The sequence below is a fragment of the Grampus griseus genome (genome assembly GCF_964374135.1).
Source record: "Grampus griseus genome assembly, chromosome: 16".
Lineage (NCBI taxonomy): Eukaryota > Metazoa > Chordata > Mammalia > Artiodactyla > Delphinidae > Grampus > Grampus griseus.
In genome coordinates, this window is record NC_139010.1 from 53937427 (window position 1) to 53956561 (window position 19135).

Here is a 19135-nt window from a genome sequence, read left to right on the forward strand (position 1 = left end):
TTTCGAGAATCTGTTTCCTCTTCAACCCCAGTGCCTCTGCCTGCTGTTTTCTAGCACATCATGGTCACTACCGGATCACAAACAAGGAAGCATTGAGAGAGTCCTCTGTGGTCTGCTCATCACTGAGGCCCCGTGCCGGGTCCCCGTATGTGGTCCTTCTCCTCCCATCGTGAGCACAACAGAGAGAACTCCCTTCCTCTCTCTTTCACAGACATAAAGTAGATGGCTGAGCACGGTTGGGATTCTTGTAGTGAGGGCACAAGATTTTGAAAGAAGAAAGAACACAGGGAATGAGCTTCTCAATGAACAAAAGGCGGTCTGACTCGTGGGCCATGGATCATAGAAACCTCCAGCTGAAGCCTGATTTGATCTTGAAATCGGATGTCTGAAGAAGCTGCAGAAATGTCTAGGCTTTACATGGAGTGTGGCCCCACCAAAGGGCCCTTCTTCGACTCAGCACTACAGTCACATTTTCGATTCACATTCCGTCAGCTCCTACCTGCTCTGCTGGAAGTGAGCCTCCGTAGTCCCACCCTCCCCTCTAACCCACCCCCAGGCATGGACTCATGCCAAATGCTGGCTGCATCATCTTTGCCCCTTCCTTGATATACTGGTAATGTCCAGTAAATACAGATACCAAGAGCCGGCTGAAATCAATTCAAGAAGTATTTCGTGAGTTCCAACTGTATCCAGCACAACATACCATGGACCACTGTAATCATGAAGGGTACAGAGGAGAGAAAATCTTGGGACACCCACAGGTGGTTGATCCCAGGGGGGTTGGCCGCAGCTGTATACTGTTTTTTGACTTTGTCTTTCGTTACATGTAGTCGCATCTGCGTAGTGTCCTTTATAAAGTCTTAGAAAACCATGACTGCGTCCAGTTGTTTAGGGTTCCCTCAAAGTGAAGGACACTAGTATTTAAGATTGTTGCAAGAAACCCAGAAACCCAGAGACTCTGGAGACAGGGAGAGCTCTTAAGTCTACTTTTCACACAATAGAGCTTCATACCATTATTCTATATATAATCTTTTTACCAAAACACTGTCGCCTGTTTCTGTCAACAAAAGACCTCTTTGTTTTGATAGCCAAGAAAAGCCTTAAGCTCAGTAGAGACAACAGAACAGGCTTTTTAAATGACAAAATGTAAGGGCCAAAATGCCTTATTTTTGGAATGTAAATTAGAAGCCTTTTTTTCTTTAATATGACTGTAACCCTCAGTTTTGATCAACTTTAGGGTTTTTCCTCTTTTTTTCTTTTTTTAATGATATCCATGGACTTCTTTGGAATGCAGCCCAGGATAACCATAGCTTTTTTATATGGCTACAGGGTAGGCACAAGTGAGGTGGGAGGTGACGACTTTCCCACACTCTTGAGCCCTCTGAAATGTTGTCTTTTTTTTTTTTTTTAATGTTTATTTATTTATTTGGCTGCGCCCGGTCTTCGTTGTGGCACTCAGGATCTTCGTTGCAGCATGCGGGCTCTTTTAGTTGCAGCGTGCAGTATCTAGTTCCCTGACCAGGGATCAAACCCAGACACCCTGCATTGGGAGCATGGAGTCTTACCCACTGGACCACCAGGGAAGTCCCTGAACTGTTGTCTTTGACCTTCAGTTTCTCTGTATAATCTTACTGCTGAACATATGTGCTCAGATGTGCAAGTAGCTGAGAGCCTCTGTAACAGGACAGAAGTTCTCTGTCTGGGGATAGACAGTGTCCCTGACTCTTCCCACGAACTTGAGTACAATTCTAATGCCATCACCTGTTTACTTTTTTGTAGTTCCCAATATTTTGGAACCTTCTTGAAGACTTACCTTTCCACTGCTATCTTCCAAAGGTAGAGAGGAAGGCGACAGTTCCTTCAGAGCCTTCCCATCTCTGTCTCCACACTTCCAACTAGACAGGAAAAGTCTTAACCTGCCACCCACCCAGAGGGATGCCTCTGTCACTGTTACACTGTGGGTATGAAGTCCATCCATGGTCTCTCCTAGTCCATGTTGGCATGTATGTTGGGCACTTCATCCCTTCCTTTTGGTTTTTATTAATAACAAGGAAACCACCACATTATAAGAAATCTTAGGGGCTTCCCTGGTGGCACGGTGGTTAAGAATCCGCCTGCCAATGCAGGGGACGTGGGTTCGAGCCCTGGTCCAGGAAGATCCCACATGCTGCGGAGCAACTAAACCCGTGCGCCATAACTGCTGAGCCCCTGTGCCACAACTACTGAAGCCCACGCGCCTAGAGCCCGTGCTGTGCAAAAAGAGAAGCCACCGCAATGAGAAGCCCAGGCACCACAACTAGAGAAAGCCCGCGCCCAGCAACGAAGACCTAACGCAGCCAAAAATAAATAAATAAATTTTTTTTAAAAAAGAAATCTTGAAAGTGATCATCTCTATCCCTTTGGTGACTTAAGAGCTGAGATTGGGTCATGTTTGTTGTTGCATCCTTAGTATTTAGCATGATACCCCTAAAGGGGTGTTGGATGTCCCCAGGCATAGGAGATATAACCCTCTAGATGTAAACCTTTTTTTTTTTCTATTGAAGGTACTTCCATGGTAGTTAGCTTAGAAAATATTTGTGAGAGGAAATAGTTCTGGGCTAGAATTGCAACCACTTGTAAAGACTCAGAAGGACCCTGCTTATCTCCCCAGTCTCGTTGCCTACTCTCTTAGCTCCAGCCATAGGAGCCACTTTGCACATGCTACTCCCTCTGTTTAGAACATTTTCCTCTCTCGTATCTTACTCTAGCCTCACCTTTGCCTGGCGCAGTCTTATTATCTTTAGGTTGTGTCTAGATGTTACCTTCTAGGAGAAACCTTCTGTGACCTTCTTTGACCTTCCTCTGTGTTCCTGAAGCACCTTGTATTCACACTATTGCAGAATCACATGCTGTAATAGAATTGCCCACATTCTGGCCTACCTCCCCTGATACTTGTAACTTTCTTGAGGACAAAAACAGTTTCATTCATCATTTTGTCTCCAGCTTCTGGCATGCTATTTGGCACAAAGTACACATTTAGTTAATATTAGTTGAGTGAATGAATGAATGGTGTCCAAACAAGGAAGATATTCGTAGGCATAGATTTCTTCCCCTTCAGAAATTAAAGTGTAGCCAGAGACTTTGTCCGTGTCTGCACTGGATGCCAGTCCAAGCTTCTCAGAGGATTCCCCTGGGTGAGCGCCCCTGCCTGAGGCCCTCCCGAGGCTGCCTCGTGACCTGACTGAGCTCGTGGCGACTCCAGCTCCTGGAGACCTGGTGGTCTCTATCCACCCATTGCTACCTAGTCCATTTGCTCTGCCTGACGTATGTTCACTAACTGGCTGTTAAGCCTGATTCTACCCTCGGATGAAAGCTGAGAGTCTGTACTGCTTGTTCTAAACAGCTGTCCAGTCTTCTTGATAGCATGAGGCTCTGAAGTGGGTGTCATCATGCCTGCAGCCAGCTCAACTAAGCAAGGCCAGCTTACATTGGGTCCTGTTGCTGAGGGTGGGTCCAGTGTTTTCTCAACTACTGCGTTCCTGTTTTTTGGGGATGTGGGGGAGGAATGTCCGTAGCTCCTCTCCATTGACCATTTACTTAACTCCCATCAAAGAAGGGACTTTCAAGAATTAAAGCACTGCAGTTTTCTGGTAGAAGAAACACTGTGCATTCAATAATGACAAACACCTGTCCACTCACAATTAGAGGATGGTCTCAGTTTGCAGATCCTCCTAGTCAATACTCCTCCTTTATTCCCACCTTCTTCCTTTGCCCACGGAACTGAAGCTCAAAGGATCCAGATCAAAAGGGGGTGTGAAAAAAATGGGGGTGGAGGAGAGAGGTGAGCCATGGAGATAAAGGGAAGACAAGGAGAGCGAGTGAGGAAGATGGGAAGATCAGGACAGAGTAAGGAAAAATGGAATAGGAGTAATAAGAATAATAAGAAGAAACAAAGTGTAAAAAAGCAAAGTGGGAGACATGAACATGGGGAAGAATAAAAAATTTGAGTGAAGAAGCCATGGGGACCCAGAGAAAGTTGGAGAAAACACCTCCAGGAGCAACCTGGAGAGAAAGAAGAGAGCAGAGAAGTGAGAGGAAGGAAGAAACCTGAGGTGAGAGAGGACTCATGCTATAACTCTCATATTAACCAGAAGGATTAATAAGCTCCCACTTATTGAATGCCACCTGTGTGAATAAGCGCTGTGATAAGGCTTTGCACTTATAGCGTAGTGGGTGCACTAGCCCAAAACTGAGTTCAGAGTCTGGCTGTTCATGGAGCTGTGGACTAGAAAACACACGGACATCTGCACATGAGTTCACATGCGGGAGGCTGGGCAAACTTACATCTGAGCACAGAAGAGGCTCCACAACCTTGGGACCACCAGTGAATAACTAGGAGGGGTGATACCTTTTGAGGGTAGGAAGTTGTCTCAGGTCTTGCAGGCAAGCAGGCGTGTCCTTGGACCTCTAAAGATTCAGGCATGTATGCTGTTATGACCACTTGGATACTCAAGGGCTGTGTAGTTGGAGAACCCACAGCTATCTTTTCTCATTTAATCCTGGTTTATAACAACCATGTGATAACCTCCATTAAAGAAACACGAGTTGCTTTCCCACTGCCACTAGATGGTGGCGCTAGGAGTCCAACAGGATCAGTGTGATGCAAAGACCAGGCTCTTTCCTCTCCACCCTAAGGCGTCTGCTCTGCTCTCCCACCTTTGGTGGTCAGACCAGAATGTTCCAGGAGGTCAGCCTCAGGCAGTCTTCAGGCAAAGAGTAGAGGAAGGAAATGTAGTATTGTTTGGTCCAGAAGCAATGACCCAGGCAGAAAGGGGCCTCTGGGAGCCATCAAGACAGATGGCAACACTGATCCTTTTCAGTTGGGCGGAGGAGGGGAAGATAGAAGCTTGGACGAGGTGAGTAGGGATCCATTTGCCACCCAGGATCAAACAACCTGGCCATACAGGTTGGCCTTGGTCTCCTCCACCTGCTGTGAACACAGCAGCCTGGGGCCACAGGACTCCAGGAACTTTCTTTCCCTCACAGCTTCCCACGTGCACAGCTTAGTAAGAGCACTGCCCCTGAGCCTCTGAGCCAGGGCACCACAGTCTACAGGATTTGTGGAAGTTTGTTTTTGTCTTGCAGGGGCTTTGTCCCCATGTGATTCATTAACTGACCCATTGCTCCTTAGAGCTGCAGGGAGCCTGGTAGTTCAGGCCATTAAATCCCTTCTGTCGGCCTAATTCACAGCCCGACATCACAAGCCTCCCAACATAATCCATTTGTCCTGATTTGATTTTTTTTTCAAGAGGCTTCCTTGGCAGCCAGGTTTTCTCATTACGAATATGATTCATCTGTATGGTAATTCCCATTAGAATTAGTATATCAGACATGATTCATCTTTGGAAATATTAACCCAGAAGCATCATTTCAGAAAGGCCTGTTACATTCACAGCCAGAGGGAATTTCTGCAAGAGATGCCCCTTCATTCAACTAGCATTTGTTGAGTTGGCCCTGTGCTGGACTCTGAGCTAGGGGCTTTGGGGAATATAGAGACGATAGGACTTCACCCCTGCCCTCAGGAGCTCCCATTCTAGAAGGAAGATAACATAGACATGCGTGTTTATGGGATGGATAATATGAGAAGTGCAGTCAGAGATGAGAGGTAACATGGTCTTGTAAAATCTCAGGTTCTCAAACTTCAGCAGGAATCAAGATCACCTGGAGGGCTCATGACAGCACAGATATCTGGGCCCCAACCCCAGAGTTTCTGATTTAGTAGGTCTGAGGTGGGGCCCAAGAATATGCATTTCTAACAAGTTCCCAGGTGATGCTGCTACTGTTAGTCTGGGGACCACACTTAGAGCACTGGGCTCTAAGACTTCAGTTCTTTCTCCACTGCCCCCTCCCTTCACTGCCTGCAGTGTGCTAAGCTGTGTGCTCCCTGCTGGGGACAAGATGTTGAACAAGACATGACAGGGAGGGGATATCTGTGTGTGTATGGCTGATTCATTTTGTTGTGCAATGGAAGCTAACACAACATTGTAAAGCAGCCAAAAATTAGTAAAAGTAAATAAATAAATTGTACCGGGGTTGGGGGGGAAAGACATGCCCCTGCCCCCCCGGGGAACTGACAGCCTGGAAGGGGAGCAAGCAGTGACTTCCACACTCCACAGAAAGTGCCACTATAGAGTTTTGCATGGGGGCCATTGGAGCACAGAAAAGATGCTGCTTAGTTCTTGCTAGAGCTGGGAGAAGACTGCACGAAGGAGGCAAAATCTGAACGCAAGGGTAAATGTGGCCTGGAAGAAGTTATGTGGAAGGGTATTTCCAGCCGCTAACTTCCCAGATTATCAACTGTGAGGGACATCCCCTCACATTCCTTCTTAAATGTTTTCTGCAGTGATAAAGTTTCAACTTAACGTCCTGCAGAATCCGGTGGCATAGCTCGGGCTCGTTGGCCTGGCATTAGCAAAGCTTTTATTTTTGGCTCTCTGTAGCTGTCTTTGGTCAGCGTCTCGTGCATGGTCTGAATATTCTCAGTAGAATGGAATTCTCCGCATAGACACTTGAATAGAATGTAGAGTCAAGAGCAAAGGAAGCAACAGCTTGCTACCAAAATCTTCCTCCCCATCCCTACCTACCACGCGGGTCTCCAAGCTGCCTCAGCTACCACCCGCCACCCCACGGCAGCCTCACTGTTCTTGTTGACGCTTTAGGAAAGTTGGCAGTTCTTACACCATTGTATTTTGTTTAGACACACACATCCATCAGAAATCAAACTTCCAGCATGGAAGTTGTTTGATGGAAATCAAACAACCATCTAGAACACTGCTCCTGGATTCCAGAAGTTAGAAAAGGGGCCCATGAGACCAGTTAAAGGGGTTTGCAAACCACAGCTCTCACACTTGATTCCATGTGGGAGGCTCCTGTGTTCCTACCCATCCTATTAACTCTCAGTTAACACAGTTCAAATAGATATGATTATTTGTTTTTCCAGCTCAGACTACTTTAAGAATCACATTATGGGGAGGATAAGAGAGCTATTAGAAGTAGATATATAGTCACTAGTGAGAAAGGACAACTGATATTAAAGGAGAACACGGATAAGTAAGAAGGAAACTGGAGACCCTAACTATACACCAAATTCAAGAATAATTATGATCAAAATTATCATTAAAATTAAGGTTAATTAATATCCTCCACCTCCCCATTTAAGAAAGCTGAGAAGTATTGGTCATCAAACAGTAACACTAAGAGGGATGTAGGGATAATGTTAGTTGACCCCTTCATGTTAAAGATAAGAAACCTATGAGAGAGGGGTGGGTTTCAGTCACAGGACAGAGTTTGTCTTTTTTTTAAAATCATTGTTCTCAAGCATCTGCCATAGTCTCTGTAACTACAACTCAACATTTGTTGAATTAACCTGAGTTAGGAAAGTCAATATGCGAATCCCTATCTTGTTTTTTTTAAGCCCCATTATCCTTCCAATTTGGCACAAAGTACATATTTCATGAAATCGTTTTCATGAAAAATCAGGATGGAGACTAGATCTAATTAAACACGCTCAACTCTAAGCCAAACAGCAAATGATAAGGGAATAGTATTAAACTATTGGTAAATTTCTCAGAACAGATCATGTTTGGTTAGTAGCAGTCAGATCCTCATCTGGCTACAGCTATTCTGAGTGTTTTGTAAAGAACTGGTGCCATTTCATGTGACCTCTGTATCTGGTGTTCAGCAAATACAGGTGACAATGCAATGCCACCTGTGGTTCAGATGAGTCCAATAAAGTCATGACCCAAAAACTAGAGAATTCTAGCCAATTTCTTGGGGAAGATCTATAAGACATTCATTAATTCAATTAAGAACTATTTATTGAGAAGCTATAATGCCAAACACTTCTAGACCCTGGAGATAGAGCAATGAAAAAGGAAATAAAGTCCATATGAAGCTGACATTCTAGAGGGAGGAGACAAACAATAAAGAGAGGTGGCAGGATCACTGCTACAATTACCCCTCTCTCAGAAGTGGTTTCTTTGACAATTGTAGTATAGGATTCTCTGTTTGGTTTGGTGGTTAGCAGCATTGGCTGAGAGATGGAGGGTCCTGATGCAGAGTCCCAGGTGTGTGCACATTAGTTCCTTATTTTTATGTGGTGGTAATAGTGGGATCTCTTCCTAGAGCTCTTCTGGAGTTTCAGTGAAATCATATCTCAGTGCTCAGTGCCTGCTTCATTTTAAGCACTCAGTAAATGTTGCAGTGATTACAAGTATTATTATTGAGTCAATGGACACCGAAGTAACAAGCCTCCTTCTTGCTGAAAGATTTCAGAAGATATGCCATCAGATTTTGGAACATCATGATTTTCCATAGCTCTGGCCCTAGAAAGATAGCTTTTGAAACAGAACGAGTACAAAATTGACTCCCCTTGTCAAGTATCCCTTTGACCCCAGTAGAAGTCAAGTAAAGACAAAGCCCTTTCTGGCTGTATAGAGGAAGGAGCTTTCCTCCTGGGTGAGTGCTGTGGACACAGTGTGTCTGGCTACTTCATGCCTTTCAGTGCACTCCTTCTGAATTACCCAGCTCTCTTCAGCCTTGGATGTTTGTTTTATTATGTTTTGGGTTTGAACTCCATGTCCCAGTGCTGGGTTCTTGAGTCACAAGGAACTTCAAATGTTTTCTTGAGTGTTGTCTAAGCATCGCTTGCTTGTCTGCAAGTAACATCATAATATCAAGGTCATTCTGCTCAAACACAGCACCTGCCATAATGGGAGTAGTATAATTCGAGGGAGAGGATCCACTCACAGTTCACAGTGGTGGTTAAACATAAGTGCTATGAGGGGCACTGTTTGCAACATTGATCTATAGCTCTCTATATAAATCTTTTTTTATTGAAGTATAGTTGATTTACAATATTTATATTAGTTTCAAGTGTACAACATAGTGATTCAATATTTTTATAGGTTGTACCCTATTTAAAGTTTTTACAAAATATTGGCTATATTCCCTATGCATACAGAGAAAGACAAATACTGTATGTTATCACTTATATGTGGAATCTAAAAAATATGTATAAATCTTATAATTTCTAAGAACTCCACAATGGTCAACTATAAAAACCTTGACTCCTTTCCTTTCCTCATTCCCAATGACTTCAGCAAGTCCTGTAGAGTCCATATCCGAAATATATCTTGACTGTTTAAAATAGTCTGCAATTTTTAATTAACTTATTTGGTCTACTTGTTTATTGTCTGCCTTCCCCCACTAAAATAAAGCTCTTTTTGCTCTCTGCTGGATTCCCAAGTCACTGGGCTTGGCACAATGTATACGTTCAATAAATATAAGTCAATTATTGAATGAATGGATGGACACACATCTGTTTAGCAAGGTTAGATGCCTTGTTGTGACGTGTTGATTTTATCTCAAAAAGGATGTTGACCCATATAGGGCAGTAGTGTCTGTAGTTTTCAGCACCTTCTATTACCACATTAATCAAGTGAGATAAAGTTTATATTTTTTTATCTTGTAATTTAAAACTATAAATCTCCATATAAAGGAAACATATTTGATCATTCATTAGTCATAACTTGACTGTTTTCCAAAGTAATTTAGGGTGATCATGAAAGGAATTATCATGAACAAAAACAATAGCAATGGCAATGTTAACATCACTTAAAACTCTTGCCAAATAATGATGTTTTCTTGAATCCCACTGTTGGGGCTTTGGGTGTGACCATGTTTAATGCAATGGGTAAAGCCGGACTACAGAGTTGAACAAACACAATTTCCACCCTGGCTCAGCCTCTTATCAGCTGTGTAAAGCTGACTGTGTTCCTCCACCTCTGTAGGCTTACTGTCCCCATCTGCGAAATGAATCAGTCTCATAGGGCTAGTGTGTGGATTCAAATCTCATGCAAGGAAATACTCATTATTGTGCCCAACATATCATCATTATGTAAGTTAACTTTTGCTGTGTAACAAGGCACTCCCCAAACATAGTGACCTTTACAACAATCATTTATTTAGCTCATGTTTCTGTGAATTGGCTGGGTGGTTCTCCTCGTCTGGATGAACTGATCTTTGCTAGACTCTCTCATATATCTATGATGGCAGGTAGACTAGCCCCTGGATGATCTAGGATCTAGGATGGACTCACTATGCGTCTGCCTGTTGGCAGGCTGTTGGCAAAGGTGACAGGAGTGACTGGGCCATGGTCTCTCATCCTCCAGCAAGCCAGCTCTGGCTTCTCCACATGGTAGTTGTCTCAGAATTCCCAAAAGCAACGAGAGAGAGCAAGCTCCAACACACAAGATTTCACTTGCAACACGTTTACTAAATTCCCATCGGTTAAGTAAACCACAAGACTGGCCTGGAATTAATGAAAGGAATAATTTATGGCCATTTTTTTAGTCTACCACAATCATCCTTATCGCCATCATCATAAAAACCAGTATCTGTTGAGCATTTACCAAGTGGCTGTTCCAATCATGTTACTATGTTTATCAAAGCTTGTAATTCTTGGGGCTTCCCTGGTGGCACAGTGGTTAAGAATCTGCCTGCCAATGCAGGGGACATGGGTTCGAGCCCTGGTCCGTGAAGATCCCACATGCCACAGAGCAGCTAAGCCCGCAAGCCACAACTACTGAAGCCCGCGGGCCTAGAGCCCGTGCTCGCCCGCGAGCCACAACTACTGAAGCCCATGGGCCCAGAGCCCATGCTCTGCAACAAGAGAAGCCACTGCAGTGAGAAGCCCAAGCACCAGAACAAAGAGCAGCCCCTGCTCGAAGCAACTAGAGAAAGCCCGTGCGCCGCAACGAAGACCAAACACAGCCAAAAATAAATAAATTTTTTTTTAAAAACTTGTAATTCTTACCACAACTTTATGGGGCAGCTACTATTATATGCCCCTATTGGAGAAAAGCATACTGAGGCACAGAATGGGAAAGCAAATTATACAAAGTCACACAGCTGGGAAGCAGAGGAGCTAGGACTCAAACCAACACTCTAGAACAACACTCATAATTACCGTTTTATACTGCCTCCTCTTCCCATTCTATGTATATGGGATTTTCCACAATTGCTTCTTTTTTTTAACTGGATGATCTAGTAAGAGGTTATAGCCTATTTTTAACATGTACCCTGAGCACTGCCATATCTACCACCACTTCATCCATATTTCAGCATTTTTCCAACAAGCACTTTGAATTCAGTTCATCCAGTATTGATATGAATGACATGTTTTAGTCCAGATGATGGTAGAACCTTAGCTGTCTTTCTGATTCTTCGTGGATGGGGTGTTAGCAGTAGTGATGGCAGCTCAGAGCTTTATTCTGGGAGCTCTTCCTCTCTTATTTCTTCAGAGAAGTTTGAGGGCTTGGAAACAGCTGATAGCAATGCTGAACAATTACTTAATATATACATAACATTTATATATGTTGCAGGTGAGCTGCAGCAGCCCTTAGGAGTAGAGGCCATGGCTTTCTCTCTGTATTCTCAGAAACCAGCACAGGCAAGAGCACACAGAGGACAGATTGGAGGAGCTCAGTACAGGTTTACTGTATGTATCTACCTCCATATCGATATCCCATTAAAGCAGGTGTCACAAACACATATACTAATGGTGACCAGATAATTGGCCAGGTGTGCTCACTAGAGAGTGATGGGGACTGACACTAACCTGAGAATTCATGGAAATGCTCAGTGTTGCCAGATTGTTCCATTTTTCAGATGATGCTCTAACTTCAGATGTGTATATAAACTTTCCTGATTTTAAAACGGTGTGTGTCAAATGAAGCAGGTCCCTTGGGTGAACCTGGCCCACGGTTCACCAGCCAATTGTTGACCCCCTACATTAGACGCTTGTTGGCATCTCTCTGTTGTATCACAGCTGTCCTAAGGGCCTGAGGAGGAAACCTTTAATAAGAATAAGGCAGGGGCTTCCCTGGTGGTGCAGTGGTTAAGAATCCGCCTGCCAATGTGGGGGACACGGGTTTGATCCCTGGTCCAGGAAGATCCCACATGCTGCGGAGCAGCTAAGCCCATGCACCACAACTACTGAGCCTGCGTGCCACAACTACTGAAGCCTGCGCGCCTAGAGTCTGTGCTTCACAACAGGAGAGGCTACCGCCATGAGACGCCCACGCACCGCAACGGAGAGTAGCCCCCGCTCACCACAACTAGAGAAAGCCCGTGCAGCAGCAAAGACCCAACGCAGCCAAAAATTAATTAATTAATTTTTAAAAACAAGTATAAGGCAAAGATGGAGCACTGAAATGATAAGAGAGGCAGGACTTCGAGAAAGCTGGGTGATGGTCTATTTCAGAGATTCCACAGAGGTCAAGGACCTGAGAATAAGAAACAGCCATTAGATTAGAGCAAATTATTCCATACAGTGCTGCATTCGCAGGCTATGTTCTTTAACAAAAATCCATGGTCAGATAACATGAGAAATACTCAAAACATTCAGTTCAACAAAATAAAATAGATTTCTTTACTCTGACCCTTTTAATTGTTGTTAATATTTTAATAAGCAATGTAAGTCTTCAAAAGTAGAAATACATACTGAGTTTTTCAAACTTCCATGATCAAGGAGTCCTTATTTCATGCAGTTCATCTAGGTCTAATGATGTGAGGAAGACACTTTGGGAAAGATCGATAAGGGACTGAATGAGACATTGGGACGCTCTGAAGGCATGGGATGGACTCTGGAACACATCGGGTAATGAGTGTGGCCATAGTGAGCCAACGGAGCAGCTTGGCAAGTAAAGAAAGTGGGTCAACACATTGGCAACTAGGAACCAACAGCATGTTAGTCTTTGTAAAATAAAACCTTTTTAGGATCATTCCTCTGATGAAAACAAACAAATAGACAAGCAAAAAAGTGAACGGTTTCCCACCACTGATGGATTAAACCTCTTTGCTTGACATTCAAGGCTCTCCTCTATCAGGCCAACTGACCTTTCCAGTTTCCCAGTTATTTCCCTACACTCACTCCCTGCTCTTAATACCTGCTCTGCGCACTGTCCTTAGGACACATTCACTGTTCCAGCCTCTTCACCTTTACTTACCATGTGAGTTGCCTCCCCCAGCTGCCCCAGTTAGAGCCATGCCTGTCTTCCAAGGCACAGCTTAAATCTTCTTTCCCTCTGAATCCTTCTTTAGCTATCAAATCTCACAGTGGGTTCTTTTCCCTGAATGTTTAGAACATTTACTTCTGAAGGACTGTCTCGAGAGTTAGTGTGTTGGGGATCGCCTGTATGATTTGGAGCTAAGAGAAGAAAATCACATCCTGAGCTCTGCAGCTCTCTACCCGCATTTGTCCTCACAATACACCCAAATAAGGTTAGGAGGATATTATCCAGCAGCACCTAAGAGCAAGGGTATAACCCCATCACAGTGAATTTCATCGACTGTGCTCTGTTGTTAAACGGCCACCTGCTGATCCTTGAGGATAGAGTCCGTTCTCTTCTTGCTCAATAGTAATGGGTGCCATTTCTGGACACTAGACTGAGCACTTTATGTGTATTGTCAGGGTGAATCCCACACCATCTCTAAGAAGGGGCAATTAGTATCCTGTCTGGCTGGTCAAGGCATCCCATATACCTGACCCCAAACCTGGGCTATTTCTGTCCCAGCACACCATCTCTGTGGCCACACTGGCCACCAGAAATTTAATGACAAAGAATTAAAGCTAAAGAATCTGCAGTCTGCCTTCAAGTAGCAAGTATATACCCGTAGGCAGAGGAAGGCGGAGTAGAACTCTAGTTAGGGTGTCAGCACAGTTTGAATATCAGGGGGAATTCTGGGTACATTCTAGGGTCTCATAAGGACTCAGCACAGCTCAACAGGGGTCATTTTGAGTACCCAAGGGCTCTAGTTAAGGTGAGATTCGGAGTGTGCAGCATCACAAGGGTGCATGCAGGGTCTGGAGGGCATACAAGGGTCTTCCCTTCCCTGGCCACTCACTGGTGTCAACAGAGGGGGTGACCTTAATTTCCACCCTACTATGAGCTTTTTGCTTATCTGTCTTCCTTATTAACTGTGAACTCTTTGAGGGGAGAAGCTGTCTTACTTACCCAGGTCTGACACATAACTGGTATATAAACATTGATATAATGAATGAATGACAAGTCAACCAAGGCAAGATGCTCAAAGTGACATGATGGAGACAACACGATACAGTAAAACCTTTATTCCACCATCGGAAAGCTGGATTAACTCACCCCATGTTATCAGTCTTGCCTGTCGCTTATACACTACCCAGAAGGCTCTGGCTTCCCAGAGACCTTGACAAAACCCCAGACCTCCCAGAAATAATGTCAAACCTCATAATTTTCAGGTCTCATCTTCTAAATTAGATTGTGAAGTCCTGTAGCACAAGAGGTGTGTTACTCTTTGTACATGCCCCACATCTTTTATCTCAGTGCTTCTCGCAGAACAGATCTATATAAATGCCTGTTGAACGACTGTCTTGGAATGGATTGGAATTATGGCTGGGAGACTGTCCTAATAATCCAACCTCCTTGAGATAATTCTTGGTGAATTCAGATGATGAGGGAAAGAGGAAATCAGGATAGTGGCAGAGACAGAAGGAAAGACGGAGGAGGAAAAGCGGGCAGGATCTGTCAACTCATTGGATATGGAAAAAGTATTCAAAGACTTTGATCCAAGGTGACAGATTGAAGGATTACGCCCGAGAGAGAAATGTAGATGTTCTCCTGTCCCTTAACTGTCTCATCCTTACTTCATTTTGAGCATGGAGGGAAGATTCCTCATGAATCAGTCTGCAGTGTTCCTTGGAGATAGATCTGGGAGAGTCACTCAGGAGGATCCAGGAGGACAAAAAGGAAAGGTTTGCCCTTGTCCCGCTAGATGAGCTTTATTCTGCTGAGGAGGAGAAGAAATTTGAGCTGAATATATTTTTGGTTCGTACAAGTTGTAAGTGCTCTGTTTGATAGCAAGTTTGTTTGAATGGCCCATTTCATAACTACACATAGTTTTCCCAAATAAATGGTGTCTGTAGAATGTTCAGGTTAATGCATGAGTCCAGTGTTCACGAGTGTTTGCACTTAGAGCGACTGAGCCTTCTTTCTTAATAAGTCATCTTGGCATTTTGTCAACAAGTTAATTTGCTTTTCTAAGAAACTAGATTAATACTTCCTGTACTTTGTGCTATTCACAGATCTACAGTGCAGTGAGAAGGGGAGAAGAAACAGCAGAGACAATTAGATCTCTTCTCCATTTCTTCACAAAGCTCCCAGCCTCCGAGACAGCCCATGAAAGGATTAGCATTGGTCCGTGCTTAAAGCAATGTGTCCAAGACACTGTTTGTGAGTATCGTGCCACCCTGCAAAGGACTTCCATATCTCAGTACATCGCCGGCTCTCTGCTAGAAGCCACCACATCTTTAGGAGCAAGAAGTAGCCTTCTCAGTTCTTTTGGAGGATCCACCGGACGAATGATGCTGAAAGGTAATGTCTGAAATTTCACTTTTAACTTTTCATCTTTGAATGCAGAAAAGAATCTAAGTTAACATTTACTGCATCTCCTAATGGAAAATTGAGTCCACGTATCGGCAGCTTTAAGAAAAGATAGCTGCTTTAAGAGAATATATAAAAAGATAATCCTCTATCAAAATCCCTTAAGGTATAAACATTCCAAATAATAAGCATTAAGATATTGAAATTTCTTTTTCAAAAATAGCTAAAAGGCTATCTTTAATTTTTCTAAGTTATCCAGATAGGTGGTTTCTCCTAGTGGTATTCTATGACAGATGTCAATTATTGTAAAAAAAAGTCTTGTAAACAAGTGTAGTCACGTGGCCACAGTGAAAACCAACCGTTTCATTCAAAATAGAGTGGAATATAGTTCTCATTTCTACACAGAATCAATAGGTTCATGTTGACCAGCAGAGCTAAAGGCCATCTTCCAGTGACTCCCATCTTAAAAGATAAGATAGGTGTCCTGCTGAAAAATGAAAGCCAATGGAAAATGGGATCAGAACTTCCCAGCGACTTCCCACAAGTAGCAGAAAAGCAAGTCAGAGATGGCAGTGCACCAAAGAACCTTGGAGATTTGTGGACTGCACAGCTGTCACCACCCGCTTGGCAGTCCTCCCTGGCAGGAAGCTGCCAGCCAGACGGGGACCACGCAGAGCAGCATTCCACTGCCTGGGGGCTGCCAAGAGCTCAATCTGACATCCGGCCACTTCTCTCAAGGAGAGCAGCTCTTGTCCCTCCACAGCAAGCCCCAGACCTGCGATTATCAGGCCAGTGGCCTCCCTCCTTGATCCTCAACCTCCCCACTCCCAACACCCCTTGGGCGAGCCCTAGAGGGGGTTCACACCTGAGTGGGTGCCATGTTGATTTGTTTTCTAGAGTCACCTTCACTTTTGTGGATTGGTTATAAAGAATGAATGAAGAAAAACACAAAATGTGGGACAACTAATCCAAGAGACTAAAGAGGAGATACTTGGTTTCATATGTGTTTCATTCATTCAGCATATGTTTTTTGAGCCCCTACTAGGTGCTGGGTAGGGAACAAAACATAGCCCCTGCTCCCGAGGAACTTGCAGTCTCTAGGTAGTAGGCAGTTTCCCCTATACATGGGATTCAAGATTTCCCTACTCTAATGCGGCTCCTGGTAACTGCCCAGCTTACATTCTCCATCAGTGCTCTTCCTGGGAATTTGGGCTGAGATTAGCGTGTAGAGTTGGCATTGCTTCAGTGCTTGTGACTCTATGTGAGGACCTTCTCCTGTGAGTTAATCAAGCTGTGTTGATCAGATACCCACTCTGTGCCCAGCAGTGTGTAGGTGTTATGGGAGATCCTAATAAAGTACAAGTGAATTTACTCCCCTTTAGGTGGTTTATGACCCTAATGAGGAGGCCACATTTGCATGCACCAAGTGTTCAAAGAACAGACTGCAGAGAGTTAAATGCCAAATAATGTGGAAGTGGCTCTAAGTGTTCAAAGAGTTTGGAGACAGAGTTAATGTTCCATGTGACAAATGGCTTGGCCGCAAACAAACAGAAGTCAATAAAAGCCACTTTGTTTCTTCCCCATTAATTGCAAAAGGGCAGATCTCCAGGCTCCCCAACCAAGGCAGGCTGCCTCCAGTCTTACACAGACCTTTGCGGAGAAAAAAGGAGGCCACTGGTTAAGGTGTCTGTTGCCCTGATAATAACTTGATTTCAGTTGCTCTTTGCCTGTCTGTATTCAGATCAGAACTCCTATCAGCATTTCCATCTCTGAGACTCCTTGGATCATCAGCTAATATGTTATCTTTAAATGGGGGTTTTATGCAAGAGTTGGGAGTTTCTTTTACTTTCTGTTTTGCAGCTCTTTAATGGCTTCTGATATCCCTCTGTTAGTAGCTTCTGCTGAAGAATACAATTAGCCAGTTGGCTTCAGCTCCAAGCTAATTTCTATAGCTCTGACTTGCTCTCTTGGAAAACTTTTTCAACTTCAGGGCCCACTCCCCTGGGGTTTTCAAAGTCTATATGTGCCACAGTGAAACATACATTTCTTTAACATGCAGTGAGAGATAATGTGTCAAAAAAAACCCACACATGGCTGTTCAAAGTCGTGGAGTGTTTATGGAACCTATAGGTTCAGCATACTGACTAGTTGAGTCGAGCTCTGTCGGTCGTATACTCCAGCAGGGGGTCTAGAGGATATGCTTGGCTGCTGTGCAGTGCTTTTCTGCTTGTTTTATTGTTCAGTGTGTGTCCTGTGGCATTGAGTAGGCCAACAACTTTCAGCTGTCTGTCACCAATGAAAATCTGTGGGAAGTATGTAACGCACTCAGTCCCCAGTTTATAAATGACTTGTGTTCCAGAAGTTCATTTCTCAGGAGCTGTGTGGAACTTAGAATGCCCTCCTGGAGAATCAGTATTAAATGTTGTGATTTGGTTCCCAGACTCTAGTCCTCAAAAACCCCTTTAACCCATAACACAGCTGAAATCTACACACTTCCCATGGAACAAAGAGAAAAACACAATTATTAGAATACTGAGAATCAGCCTCCAGGAAAAGCAATACAAGTGAGTTAAAAGACATTTCTTGTTGAGGGGAAATAATTTTAATTAAGATGAGTAGAGTTAAATTGAAACTTTTATGGAGCTTTTGTAAAGAACTTTGGGCCATTTCAGAGATTTTAGATGTTGGCATCTGTAGTTCTGTTGTTACAGTTAATTATCTTTTGAAACTCATATCTAACATGAAAGATTCAGAAAATTATTATCCCAGTAAGTTTTATTTCTTTTCTTTTAATGAGAGACTTATAAATGGAATGAAGAAGGGGAAAGGAGGGCAGGGCAGGGTTTATAATTTTTTTCCCAGAGGGAAAGCATAAGAAAGAGGGTCAAAAAGAATGACTTCTTCCATGAGAGAGATCACATTTGAATTGGATTAAATGGAGTTGGAAAAGGTAGAAAAAAAGGAGGAGGGCAAAAGACAAATGCTGTATGATTCCTTTTATATGGGGCACTTAGAGTAATCAAAATCATAGAGACAGAGTAGAATTGTGGTTGCCAGGGGCTGGTGTGGGGTGGGTATGGGTGGGGAGTTACTGTTAACGGGTACAGAGTTTCAGTTTTGCAAGATGAAAAGAGTTGTACAGATGGGTTGTTGGTGATGGTGGCATAACATTATGAATGCACTCATTACCACTCAACTATATTAAAAATGGTAAGGATGCTGACGTTTTTGTTATAGGTGTTTTACCACATACACACACACACACAAAAGAATTGAAGAATTTAAAAAGGAGGAGGAACATGTTCTGTAGGTCTTTGGTGTCAGGTCCATTAAGATGTTAGAAAGAACCGAAAAAGAAAAAGAAATATGAAGACAGCTTTTCACGCTTTTCACTGCAGGTGCCCCAAGTCAACTTGTCTCCTGGAAGTGGTTATGATTACAAGATGAGGGTTGGAGCCGCCCATAGTAGGTGAGAGTAGGAGGAGAAAATGTGCAACCCGTTCTTCATTATTCACAGGGCATTCACAAGTCAGGAATCGGTAACTTAAGTGTTGATTAGTCAGAGTTCTGCAGCCTTGCAGCTTTACCACAGTCTACAGGATTCTGCTAACTCTCTGAAATCTCCATCAGCTTGCACACCTCCAGTGGTACACGTGGCTCTAGAAAAACAGCCA

The 19135-nt window shown here is 43.7% G+C and overlaps 1 protein-coding gene across 1 annotated transcript in view; it reads left to right on the top strand.

Moving 5' to 3' along the window:
- PLCE1 (phospholipase C epsilon 1) overlaps positions 1-19135 on the top strand; it is a 275357-nt gene that overhangs the window by 100611 nt on the left and 155611 nt on the right. Inside the window, exon 2 of the mRNA XM_082673434.1 lies at positions 15164-15452. Coding sequence (XP_082529560.1) covers positions 15164-15452 — 289 coding nt within the window. The remainder of the gene's footprint in view (positions 1-15163; positions 15453-19135) is intronic.